The 13167-nt window shown below is 47.6% G+C and overlaps 1 protein-coding gene across 2 annotated transcripts in view; it reads left to right on the forward strand.

Annotated features, from left to right (window-relative positions):
• Positions 1 to 12482, forward strand: part of SFMBT2 (Scm like with four mbt domains 2) — a 209663-nt gene extending 197181 nt beyond the window's left edge. For both annotated transcript variants that reach the window (XM_022580255.3, XM_089906532.1), the window contains one exon: positions 7600 to 12482. In XM_022580255.3, coding sequence (XP_022435963.1) covers positions 7600 to 7740 — 141 coding nt within the window. In that variant the 3' untranslated portion in view covers positions 7741 to 12482. The remainder of the gene's footprint in view (positions 1 to 7599) is intronic.
• The last annotated feature ends 685 nt before the right edge of the window (positions 12483 to 13167 follow it).

Consider the following 13167-nt stretch of genomic DNA (forward strand, 5'->3'; position numbering starts at 1 on the left):
TAATTTGTTCTATCACCTTTGAGGCCAAACACCACAGCTCTGATTTGATGGGGCCTCCAGTGGGTCACTCCAGGCGTCATATGAGTTTTTAGATGAATGAGGAGGAGCTGGGGGTTTATCCACCAGCATGTGAGAGAAATCACAGCGCGTGGAGTCATAGCTACGCGCCTTCATTCCCTGGATTCTGAGTCATAAATTCAGAGACTACCGTAATCATGGAGCATTTACAAAAATTATAAACTTCCCATTGCCAGAATATATGCTTTTTAACTCTGAAATGTTATAGTAACTGCTTAAAAAATCTATACTCTATAATTTCATGTTGCAAATATGTACATTATACAGGGAAACTCCACATGTCTATAAAAAGCAGGAAAGTCTTAAATAAAATTTTGCCTATTCATTCACCTTTTGTGAATCAGAGCCATGCAATAAGCAAACTACCCAAATTAGTGGTTTACTTTTTTTTTTTTTCACGGTACACGGGCCTCTCACTGCTGTGGCCTCTTCCGTTGCGGAGCGCAGGCTCAGCGGCCACGGCTCACGGGCCCAGCCGCTCCGCGGCATGTGGGATCTTCCCGGGCTGGGGCACGAATCCATGTCCCCTGCATCGGCAGGCGGACTCTCAACCACTGCGCCACCAGGGAAGCCCTAGTGGTTTACTTTTAATGAAGAAATTCCAGGGTGCTTCAGGTGTAATCCACATTTAGACTAATTCCCTCCTCTTTCTACTTCTGTAAGCCCTGAATATCCCCTCTAAGGAACCACCAACCCCTAAACTGACCTCTGTATCAAAATAAATGTGATTTTCCCATGTACTAAGTATAACTTTTATGTTCTGTATTTTATCTTACTTCATTTCTTAAAAATGAGTAGTCCATTTATGGTAATTCTGTATTTAACAGAACAAGTGATTTGCCAGCCATTCTGAATTATATGGGAGCATATTTCTAAAAATTAAATCAACTGTGAGGTCTGTAACTACATGATCAATGAAAAAAATAACTTCTTTGGAATCAAAACAAAAGCTACGATGAGAGGGATTATAAGGGGGGGGTCCCCCCGCCCCCTCAGTTTTTCACTCCTTACAGTGGTGACTTGCATGACTTCACTCCAGTAGCTGGAATTTAGTGCATTATTTCTCACAACTCATTTGCTAAGATAATTCTGCAGAACTCAAACTACAGTTTGCTGGTCTTTCTATAACTTGCACACCTTTATAGATTTAAAAAAAAAAAACCTAATGATGCAATCAGCAGGTGGAATTTTCTTGCTAATTTTGTTTAACTCTCCCTTTAAATACACCATTCTTATTTCTAGTTAAATCACATTTTTAGATTGCCAGCCTGGCATCTGACAGACAAATACCTCTCTGCCTTTGTAAAAATGCTGAGTACCCCTGAGCTGTATCCATTTTAGCATTCTCATCCAGAGTTTCCAAGACAGAGGGCTGAAATATATCCATTGTAATAAAGGGCAGGTTAGTTCTCCATGCCGGGAACCCCAGTTCTAGGAAATTTGAGGAAGCTCACAGATGCCCCAGCCTGTGTTCTCCTTGCCTTAAATGCCATTTCTAAATCTCCCATCGCTCTTCCAAGGATCAGCCGCCATCCGAGCACCTACATGTGTGCTGGCGTGGTGCTGGGCACTGTGGGCGTGGAATGGGAGGTCACGACCTTCTGATGCTCAGGTTTCTCCAAGTCGGAGGAGGTGAATCATTGAGAAAGCCCTTGATTTCCTGTTAGCCGATCATGTGTAAGATCTCTCCTCATCTCAACAAGAATTTACAGATAATCTATGTGCAAGGCAGTCTTTTAAAAGCTGCCTGAAGACAAAGGTGGGTAAGATGCTTGCAATTCTAAATGCTTCCGATCGACTGGGGACAACAGACACATCAGAAGCTGGCAGCAGCACATAAGAGACTGAAACAGTGTCATCCTCGGTGCAGGAGAGGACGCAGCTGTAGGCAGAGAAATCTGGGAAGATATAGCCTAGAATCGGGCCGTAGAAGGTGATGCCGACTGCGGGAGTGAGGCCGGGTCAGCTGAGCCAGAGCACACACGAGGGGTCTTTTCAGGAAGGTGAGGGAGGTGGGCTTCCAGCTGAGGTCCCCGGAGCAGCTGCTAGCTGCGAGGTTGGAGAGCAGGGCTGTGGTCCGCGTGGCTGATAGTCAGTCATGCTACCTGTCCAAACAACGTGTTTTCCCAAAAAGTGTTCTGGGAAAGAGCCCAGATTCTTTATCCAACTTTGTAAAAGTAATTTGGCAGTTTTAGCACTTAATCTTGAGGCCCCACTTTATCTCAGGCATATTTTACGACACCTCATCATTTTGGGAATCCTTGCGTGTCCGTTGTGCGCTTCTGAACGCTGCGCCACACACTTGGAAACGCATCTTGTGTTTCTCGAAGTCATGTCACTCTTCCGATGAGCTTGGAATTTGATAGCAGCAGCCACCTGGTGCTGACTGCGCAATCAATTATAGGACCGCGGGACCAAGCACATTTGTCCCAACAGGCAGGAGGTCAGAGTTCGGGGAGTCATTTATGGAAGTGGATCAGACTCTGTGCGTATGTAAACCGGCGTGTCTTCGTGGTTGATTTAAGGCGCTGTGGATCCCCCAGGGTCAGCACTTGGGCTGTATGGGAAGGAATCCATGGTCCTCAAAGCTCCATAAACACTGCGTTTACTCCCACTCTCTGCCCTGGAAAAGACGAACTGAAGGGCCATCTTCGAGTTTCTATTTGGGGATTTGGAGACCCCCTCACCACTGGACGTGAGTTTTTATTTTGAGGCTATATGCAGCTCAGTCAGTTCACTGTCATCGTCCTCATTTCTTCCCATAAGAGAGTAGGGAGTCCTCGGGAGCTGAGGACTTGACTTAAAGGAGCTACTCTTGGTCCCTGTCAGCCTGCTTGAGGCACCTCGCAGGAAGCATTACGGGGGGTGCATTCTGGTACATTCCAGCTCACCCGACAGACAGCACAGCTCTCCCTGCAGGAGCCTCATGACATTGCTTGTGGTGTCTGTGCTATAGACTGAATGTCTATGTCTCCCCCAAAACCCATATGTAGAAATCCTAACCCCCAGTGTGATGGTATTTGGAGGTGAGTCTTTTGGGAGGTCATGAGGTCATGAGGGTGAGGCCCTCACGATGGGATCAGTGTCCTTAAAAAAGAGACCTCAGGGCTTCCCTGGTGGTGCAGTGGTTGGGAGTCCGCCTGCCGATGCGGGGGACGCGGGTTCGTGCCCCGGTCCGGGAGGATCCCACGTGCCGCGGAGTGGCTGGGCCCGTGGGCCGTGGCCGCTGGGCCTGCGCATCCGGAGCCTGGAGCCTGTGCGCCGCAGCAGGAGAGGCCGCAGCAGTGAGAGGCCCGCGTACCTCAAAAAAAAAAAAAAAGAGACCTCAGACAGCTTCCTCCCTGCTGTGAGGACACAGCGAGATGTCTGTGAACCTGGAAGCAGGTCCTCACCAGACACCCCACTGAATCTACTTGATCTTAGAATTGCAGCCTCCAGAATTGTGAGAAATCCATGTTGGTTGTTTATAAGCTACCATCCCATCCCATGGTGTTCTTTTATAGCAGCCGGAACAGACTAAGGTAGCCCAAGAATACCCTATTCTTTCTCCTCCACTTCTGTTCACCTTCCAGATTCTCTCTTACCCTCTCCTTTATTAAAAAAAAAAAAAAAAAATTTTATTGCGGTACAGTTGATGCACAGTATTGTATAAGTGTCAGGTGTACAACTAGTGATTCACAATTTTTAAAGGTTATATTATGTTTATAGTTATTTCAAAATATTGGCTATTTGGGGGCTCTTAATCCCCACCCCTGTCTTGCTCCTCACCTCCTTTTCTCCATCTTTTACCCTTTTCTTTTACCCTTCTGTTGACTTTTAAGTTTCCCGAGGCCAATTCTTCCCATTTATTTATTCAGCAAATGTTTAATGAGCACCTATTATGTGCCCGGCAGGCATTTTTCTAGGTGCTGAGGATAGAGCAGGGGAAAACAAAAACCCATGCCCACATTGATTTGCCTTATTGCAAGGCAGTCAATCAAACGTGAGGCCACCCTGGCTCCCCCAGCCGGGGCGAGTGTCCCAGGGCCCATCTCTGGCTCTGGGTATCTTTCCAAATTTGCTGTTGGTAGCTACTTGCGCAGGTGTTTCTGCTCCCCGGTGCAGAAGGAGGAAGCCAAGTCTCACTCATTTTGTATCTCCCACATCTCCTTTGGGGTCTGACATATGAATAATTTAATAAATATTTGGCAAAGTCATGAAAACAACTTTAAAAGGCTTATAACACCTCCCCCAAAATTAAGATCCATGAATTTAGGAGGGCATTCCTTCTCTTTCCTTGGCTGTGGTGTGTCAGGAAAGTGTAGAAACTTTCACTTCAGAAAGAAAACCAGTGAGAAATACCGATTCACATCAGAGATGTAGATGCACTGAAATGCTTTTATTGAGAACTAGTTTGTGCATACAGAAGAGTATATGTACTGTTTGTACATATGGGGCCTATTAATAAAAGGGATACGCATGAAAGCCACTAACCCAAGGAAGAATCAGGAACTTTGCAACGTGGCTGCATGTACCAAGGCCAGCCTCCCTCTCACCCTCCCCTTTATTTCCACTGGCAGTTAATACTACTCTGAATTTTTGTGTTTATTGTGCTCTTGTTTGATTTCCAAAATGTTTACCAGACTAGCATATGAATGTACCTTTCTACTCGTCATGTAGAGGCTTCTGTGTCAACACTTAATATTGTCAGACTTCTTAACTTTTGTGGGTATAGAATTATATTGTCGTGTGGGCTTAATTTGCACTTCCCTGATTCCTGATAAGGTTAAGCATCTTTTCTTAAATTTTTCACCATTTTTGTTTCATCTGTGAAATACCTACTCATGGTTTTTGCCTAATTTTAAAAAAAAGTTTATCTTCTTTTTATTGATTTGTAGTAGCTCCTTCTGTATTCTGGTTACTGCTGCCATCCTTTGTCAGTTGTTTATATAGCAGGCTTTTTCCCCCCGGTTTGTGGTTGGTTTATAGTAAACTTTAATGCATCCGACGGGAAGCATCCGAGTTCTGGCCAACACGCTCTCTCAGCGGACTCAGTTTGCCACCTCCTAATAAAGGTCCTTGCCTTCAGCCTCTCATCCCTTCCCCACCCTACCGCCTAATTCATACCCTATGGCCAATATTAGGTTGCAGACACACCTGATAAAGTCACTTATCTGCTTAACGTCCTTCAGTGACTACTTATCACACATCTCCAGAATAAGTCCCCAGTTCCTGTCTGGGCCCATCTCAATTCTGCCTTCAGTGTCTCCCCGTGCCCCTTGAATTCCATGCACTGATGAACCACTTGTGTTCCCTGAGTCCATCCTCACCTTAATACTTCCCACTGGCCCCCTAGGTCTGAGTACCTCATCGTCTAATCTCTGAAGCCTTCCTTGACTCCTGTAAGATCGGCTCTGTAGCCTGGCCTGATGGGGCCCGTAGCACTACGTCCATACATTAAGTTCCCTATATCATAGGGGTCTGCTTATTTGTCTTCCTCCCTTAAGATTCCTGGCGTCTCCAGGGCAGGAGTCTTTGTTTTGTTCAGTGTGATGCACCCAGAGGCCTTCAGAGTGCCTGGCACCTAGTAGGTGCTCAGTAAATGCCCACTGAGTGATCAAATCAGTGACATCCTCCACTCAATGTGGTGCATGCATATGGCAGCCACCTTCACTGAAACTGACTGTGGAGAGTTACACAAATATTTTAGGGCTGATTTTCAATTGTAATTAATCTGTGTGTCCAAGGATAGCCATCACAACCTGGTACAGATGTGAAGAGCCAAGCTACAATTTTCCCCCAAAAGTTTAATTTCAGAAAACCATGACTGTAGTTCCACCGCTGTCTCTCACCAGCTGTGTGATCTTAATTAGATCAGCCAGTGTTGCAGGCCTGCACTCTCCAGGTCTAGTTTCGATAGAATATATGTGGATTTGGCTCTGAAAGTGGACTCAGCTAACAGGCCCCAGGCCACGGGGTACCATTATTTGCTTCGTGGTCTTATAGGTAGCATGTGAAAAGAATGTAAAATAACGTGTAAAGGCACATGTAAAGGGAAAAAAGATATAGCATCAGAAATTCATTGACAATCTTATGAGCTTGTCTCCTACTTTCAGGGCATACTCAAGGCCGCTCTGCTCACTTTGTGGTTTGACGAGGTCAAGTTTGAGTCTTAGTTGAGACGTGGCTTACAGTCACACACATCACAGCCAGTGCTTGTCCGTAATTTAACGATAATAAATGGCATTTGCATTGATGCTTTTTAAGTTCTTTATTGCTTCCATACGTCTTAGGGGATAATAGTGCATCAAGGTGGCTTTCAAAACCGATCAAATAAATGATAAATGTTGTTTATCCTTAACATTAGTCTTCGAAGGCAAGGCTAACAGTTATACCCATTTTGGGCTTTTTTGCTTTAGTTGCTTTCAAGACAGCTAAATAAACCGTTAGTTTGAGAAAAAAGGCTGCCTATGTGAAACTCACCAACCCGTGGTCTCTGAGATACGTGCCTGCGTCGATGGTGTGGCTGCTGCGTCTCTGTGGCTCACGGCAGCCCTGGGGCGCTGCTTCTCTGCGTGGCGGAGAGCCTGGTGCGTGTGCCGACTTCAGGGTCTGCACCTGTTCCACCACGACCTTTATCATTACCTCAGGCCTGCAGGCTCTTGGGCCCTCGTTTATTTCCTCCAGAACATGAAGCCTGGGTGAACAGGAAGAGGGGTTGCCTTGACACTCAGTAACCCGATCAAACGATGTCTAGATAAATAAACCCGATTCTTACAGGAAGCAAGCTGGTGAGAGGCAAAGCCCACTGGGGTGATCGTAAAGCCTTGGGCTGAGCCTTTGCGCCCTTTCTTTCTACAGTGAATGCAGTTTCACGGTGATTGAGTGAATATCTCCATCGTGGGGACCCCTGGGTATGGATGCAGAAGGGCTAAGTAAGATAGCACAGGGAGTAGACCTCAGACCCCTCATTCTGGGTGACACAGGTTGTAAATGCGGGGTGTGTGTGTGTGTGTGCACGTGCACACACACACATGTCCAAGTACACGTGTTCTCCTCTGTGGAAGATCGTGCTGTGACATCTTCTCACCCCTTCTGATGGTAAGCTGTCAGGGCTTGGCAGGGAAGAGAGAACGTTTCTCTTGTTCCTAGAGAGCCCTTTCCAGGGCTTAGGTAGTCACAGCAGAGCAGAGGGAGGACACCAAAGCCCAGGAAGGATGGATCTGGGGTCCTGGGGCTTACCAGCAAGAGGCGATGGGCTTAGGGAGAGCCCAGTCCAGCTCTTCATCCCCTCCAGTCCAGGCTGGTGAATTTCACAGCAGCCAATGTTATCTTAGCAGAAAGATTTCATTAGCCAGGAGATCAGGCCCCCATCAAGCCAAGTCGCCGTCTCGGCCCGCTCTCTGCAGGCTCAGAGGGAACGAGAGCCGCCCCCATGCCCTGGGCCTGGCATGAAGCCCGCCGTGGCTCACGTGTTCCCCACCCCCTACCCCCGTGCATCTTGTCCCGCCTGGGCTCTAACCCGGCTTTGTCTCCTGGCAGGATATCGACGGCCAGGCGCTCCTGTTGCTGACCCTCCCCACAGTGCAGGAGTGCATGGAGCTGAAGCTGGGGCCCGCCATCAAGCTGTGCCATCAGATCGAGAGGGTCAAGGTGGCTTTCTATGCCCAGTACGCCAACTGACCCCACCCGCTCCGGCCGCTGTCCCGGTGATGCAGCGTCTCATGTCTCGAAAGGTTTCCGGGACTGGAACTTCCATTTTCCCGGGACGTGTGAGGCGGTGCACATGCTTTGTCCCCACAAGGCGAGAAGCGCGAGGGCCTCCTCTGCCCACCAGCCTGCTCGAGGTTTCCATGTTTCCAAAGCACCCCGGGCCCCGCAGCAGTGGCTCCCGGAGGGCGTGAATTTCAGCTCATACCCTGCAGATGTGGACGTGCATCTCTGCAGACCACGCCCCCGCCTTTTTCCCACCCCAAACCAGGCAGCTTCCTCGGAACAGGGTTTCCTAAACCAAGGCCCACACTTCTTTGAAAACTAAGGCGCAGGTGATGTCTTTTAGGTTGTGACCCCGGAGGAGGCCTTGCAGACGGCTTTAGTGTGATTGTTCCCAGGCACGTCCATAGATGCTTCTTTCAGATCGACACGCATGTAGCTGTCACTGCAGTTTGATCTGGTGGTGACTCATTTCTCACGCACAGCTCTAGGCGATGTTTCAGGATGGCGGTTAGCAAAGGAGGGACTCCGCCTGTCGGAGGAGACTTCAGGAAGTCTGGGCAGAGAAGGAAGGCCGGGTGTCATGACAGGGAGATGGGCATCCAGGAAGTCTGCAGGGAGGAGGTGTGCTTGCAGCCTTGTACAGAACCTCCGATGTGCTCATTTAACTGTGACCAGGTCAGGAAAGGTCTCCTCTAGTCTCTTGGGGCATCTTGAATTGTGTATTGAAGGCAGAGCTTCATTCCAGAGAACAAGAGTGGGGAAAAGACCCGAGGGAAGCTGTTGATCCAACAGCTCCTTCCCTTAGAGGGACACTGTACTGGGTCTCCCGAGGAGGTTCTCTCCAAGCCCTGCCCTGCTCAGTCACCCCTGCCCCGGCACACGCCTCTACCACAGGGTGACGAGGGGCCCTGGCCCTGGAGGCAGCCCCACGTTCTGCTGGCTCGGCCATTGACTGACCCCGTCATCTGGGCTGACTTTGAATCACCCTGGTAGAGTAACAGGTTTGAACTCTTAGGCGTGTGGCACTGACACGTGTGCCCCTGTCCCTATCCTGCTCCTGCTGTCAGGGAAGAGTCCACGTTGGCCAAAGCGAGAAAAAGAAGAGTGTGTAATTCCTGCAGTTCACTCCGGCTCTGGTTTGCTTAGGACATTTCTTGGCTGTTTTCATTAAGTGGGTCTAGTCATTTGTAGAGAGATGCGTGGCTCCGGGGACCAGCTGGTCTTTTGTACCAGGTGCTTCGTCTGTGCACCCTGGATGGATCCAGTATATTCTTTGAAGCCCAAACGGACCACTGTATTCTGTGCTGGTTGTTGCCCAGATGCCTTTTTAAACTTGTGTGAGGGAGCTCAGGCTCCTTGTTGCCCAGGAAGAGCGGGTCCTGCACACCCTCCTCTTCCTCTAGGAGCGTGGTTACCTTGACCTCTTCCCTTTGACGACAGTGCCAGCAGTTCCAGGCAGAATATCCTGGGCTGGCTGACGAGCCGTTCATGTTCCTGCCACGTGAGGGCTGGTTACCTGTCAGATTTCGAGAGGCTCTATCACTAAGGCTAACCTTTGTCAACATTCTGTCACCGTTACTGATGAAAAGAGAAAACATATTTAGTGGTCGAGACTGTGGTCGCCCCTGTAGCTGATCCTAAGTCAAGTTTAAACGTTTGGCACTGGGCTTGCCCGGTTGCCTCTGCTGGGAGGCCCAGTGCCTGGCCTGTGCAGACGGGCAGCGTCTGTGAGGACCCCAGCCTGGCCTGCGGTCCCATTTCTCTCTTCGGTTCCCCACCGCTGCCTCCTCAGCCGTGTGCTTTTGACCTTAAACGCTCAGTCCCGTGGAGTTGAACGCTGTCAACCAGTTGGAAAGGGCATCCTTTCCATGGTGTGGGGCATTTTCCCATTGCTGACACGTCTGAGATCCTTCACTGTGGCTTTTTTGAGCTGAGTTCTTCCCGTTGCATGTGGGACGGGAATGAAGGGATGTGAGGGCTGCAGCCTCCTTTCAGAATGCATGGCACCTTCTCGTGCCTGTTCCAGGAATGGCCCAGAGGAGAGGGTGCTGCATGGGAATAAGTGGATCTCCGGGGCGTAGGGGGAGCCCCTAGGGCCCACCGAGAGGAACTGGAGGCCTCCCGCCCGGCAGCCCAGGGGAGACGCGGCCACCATTGCTCGGGAGGCATCCTCTTCCCGAGGGACCAGATGCCCAGAACTCTCCTTGTGCTCGGTCTCTTTGTGGGATCCGCCCTGTCAACCACATGCGCTCTGCGTGTGCCTGGCGGGGAGACGGCTGCGGCCGAGGCAGAGGACACGCGGCTCTGGGGCAAGCGTCCTAAAGGCTGTCTGCATGCCATCTCCCTGCCCTGCCGCGAGCCAGGAAACATTTTAGGGGCAGGAAGGTGCTTTCGCTCTGAGTGTTGCCAACGTTGCCCTCCAGTTCAGATTCTTTGGGGACTTCTGTGATGGGGGCCTGTGCTTCTTCATGTCAGCAGGACTTGGGCTGCAGAAGTGTCAAGTGGTGTTCATTTCTCTGTAGGATTCACCTCTCACCAGCTTCTGCCTTAGAGAAAGGGCCAGTTTTCAAGGAACATTTTACAGTGTCATTACTCTGTCTTCGTCCCTTATGGCGGGAAGAGTTGCTCTCACACCTGTAGCCCCCAATGCACCGCAGCCCCTAAGATAAACGTTTCTTGGTTGAAACACTCCAGCTGGCCATGCCCCCTCCCCTCTTCATCCCCAGATGCTCCCGTCTCCCCGCTGTGTCTCTGACAGCGCTTTGGGGTCAGAGTCCTCTGCTCTGTGTACCTGCGTCCGGCATACACCGGGCTGCTTATTACCTCTGGGAACGGCCCGAGAACTGTGTTCCCCTTCCCGGCCGAGCAGACCCTGCAGTCTGTATGTACGGTGTGTATCACTTGAAAAGCAGAAATGCCACCTCATCTCTAAGGCTGAGAGTCCATCACTGAGTCCCGCCCTAAAACTAATGGAGCTTGTATCGACCTCTGACCTCTTGACTGTTTTTGTCCTGTATGAGGAAAATACCCTGTCCACAAAAATAGAAACGTAGAAAGGCCACCATTCCGGAAGAACTTCTTGGCTTTCAAAAGAAAAATAACAACAGCAAAAACCCAGTTTCCTTCACCACAGAGCTGCATAGTGTGGAGAAATCCATCACTTTTAAAATTAGGTTCATTTGATCAAAGTTTGATGACTCAGAGTGCTTGAGCTGTACAGCTATTAGGTTGCGTCGCCTTATTTGATCATATTTGAAAGATGACTTCTTGTGTTTGCTTTGATTCGTTCCTCAATAAATTAAAATGACTCAGGCCTTTCACACTGCCCCCTTTGCCCCACACTGAAGTCTCTGGAAGGTTGATTTTGATCAGCCTTTGAAGATTGGTCTTAGTTTCCTTAATTTGTGTCACAGAATCTTGAGTGTTGTTATCAGGCAAGTCCTGAGATTTGCCTTTTATCTTAAACCAAACTCCCCTTTCTAAGGGCTGTTCTCCCTTCTTTTTGGAAGCATTAGGGGTTTCATACTTCTTTTGTCGAACACCCGTTTGCATTTATTTCTGTAGATAGAACTATAAAAACAGTAGTGTTAAGCCTTTGTGGTTTGAGCATCATTGTTGCTTTTTTGGTTAAGATGGTGAGTCTAGGCTCCAAGTCCTACGCTATCCTGTCTTTAGAAAGCTGTGGCTATGCGTGCAATTATTTGAAGGGAAAAATAGTAAATTTTAAGGTATCTGTAGTTTTTAAGGAAAAAGTAATCGTTGGGGAGACATACATACTGCCCGTGTCTCTCTGGTGCAGAAACTAAATAGCAAGAGAGGCTCTATTGGCAACGATTACACTGTAATGATTCTCTTTTTCCTTCACTTGTTTTTTTCTGTTAAAGAGTTGTCTGGAAATTGCTTTACTCCAACTTAGTTGAGTTTTTACGTTGGGCGACTCTCATAGCTTTTGTCACTAGAGTTGATTTATATGCATCCCAGACACGATGTGGTAAGATCCAACTGTGCTATTTTAGACCCACCTAATTCACCTGAAAATTCTAAGTGTTGACACATGATGCTGCCTTGGGCTTTGGTTAAGAAAAGAATCTCTGGTTTAGATGTACAGTAATAATACAATTTCCCGAGCTGCAGACTTTCCACTTTCTTGGTTTTGTTTAAAAAAAGGCTAGGATACCAGGGAGTCCCAGTAGGTCAAGACCTACATCACCAGGCAGAGTGGGTACTTCATGTGGACCGAAGAGATGTGTTGAAGAAAAAGTAAAGTCCTAACAAACGTTTGCTGAAAATCACTTTACGATGGGCAATCGGAGACAAAAGTTTTTAAATGACAGAAAAAAAATCATCTCATTTGTTGTTCAAAATGGGAGCCAGCATGATATCTAGAAGCATAAACTACCCCTAGTTGTGAACGAAAGCCCTCTTACTGCTTTGCATTCCAGTTTGAATAGTTCGTATTGGAATTTGATTCATATCTTGTGTATGTTTTGGTGTGTAAAAGGGAAAAGTTGGTGTTTTTACTTTCGATATTTGCAGGACAAAGGGCATGTTGTGGTTTGCTGTAAGATTGTATTCTGTATATATGTTTTCATGTAAATAAATGAAAATCTATATCAGAGTTATATTTTAATTTTTATTCTAAATGAAAAACCCTTTTTACTTGAAAAAAATTGTAAGCCACGTTGTTAATAAAGTGAGAATAAATTCTATGATGGTGTTTGTGTCTTTATGTGGGAAGTTATTAAATATTGTTTTTAAGGTTTGCATTAAGATTTTTTTTTTTTCTCACCATGCACTGAAGCAAATGTTTATAGGGTTTTAATAACCATGGCTCTCAAAATCCTATGTTACCTTTCAAGGTCACCTGCTGGCTCTGGATCCTTTTACTCAGGAACTTGGGTTTATTCTTTTTATTAAAACATTACTATACATCCTCACGATTGCCTCTAGCCTTCCCATTTTCCATTAGTTTAGTTATTTTATGATTACCTGGTGCATTAGTAGAAACACTCCTTTATGTCTATGAGAACGATAAGTAAACAGCCATATTTACATTTTTCATTGTCCCTGAAGTGTCACAAATAGGTCTTAGGCATCCAAGTTGGAAGAGGAAGAGATATCTTTGCACCCATCCTGCCGTCTCTGTCTCTGTCGCCAGATTAGGGTGCTCCTTTCCCCTCCCCCACTGCTGCTTCTGGTAGCATCACTGAGGGACAGATAAGATGAGGGGAATAAGGGGCATTTAGGGAAGGGAGGTGGGGGAGTGCTGAGCAATTCTTCCTTCCAACCACAGACAATCTCCAGCTTCTTACTTCACTTTAAACATTTTCTTTTGCCCTGCTGGCAATCAAGTTCTGCATATAGATTTTTTTGTTTGGTTTTTAATTATGGGAG

This window comes from Delphinapterus leucas, chromosome 2 (genome assembly GCF_059928025.1).
Source record: "Delphinapterus leucas isolate spDelLeu-1000000601 "Yukka" chromosome 2, BTC_Dleu_Yukka2, whole genome shotgun sequence".
NCBI lineage: Eukaryota > Metazoa > Chordata > Mammalia > Artiodactyla > Monodontidae > Delphinapterus > Delphinapterus leucas.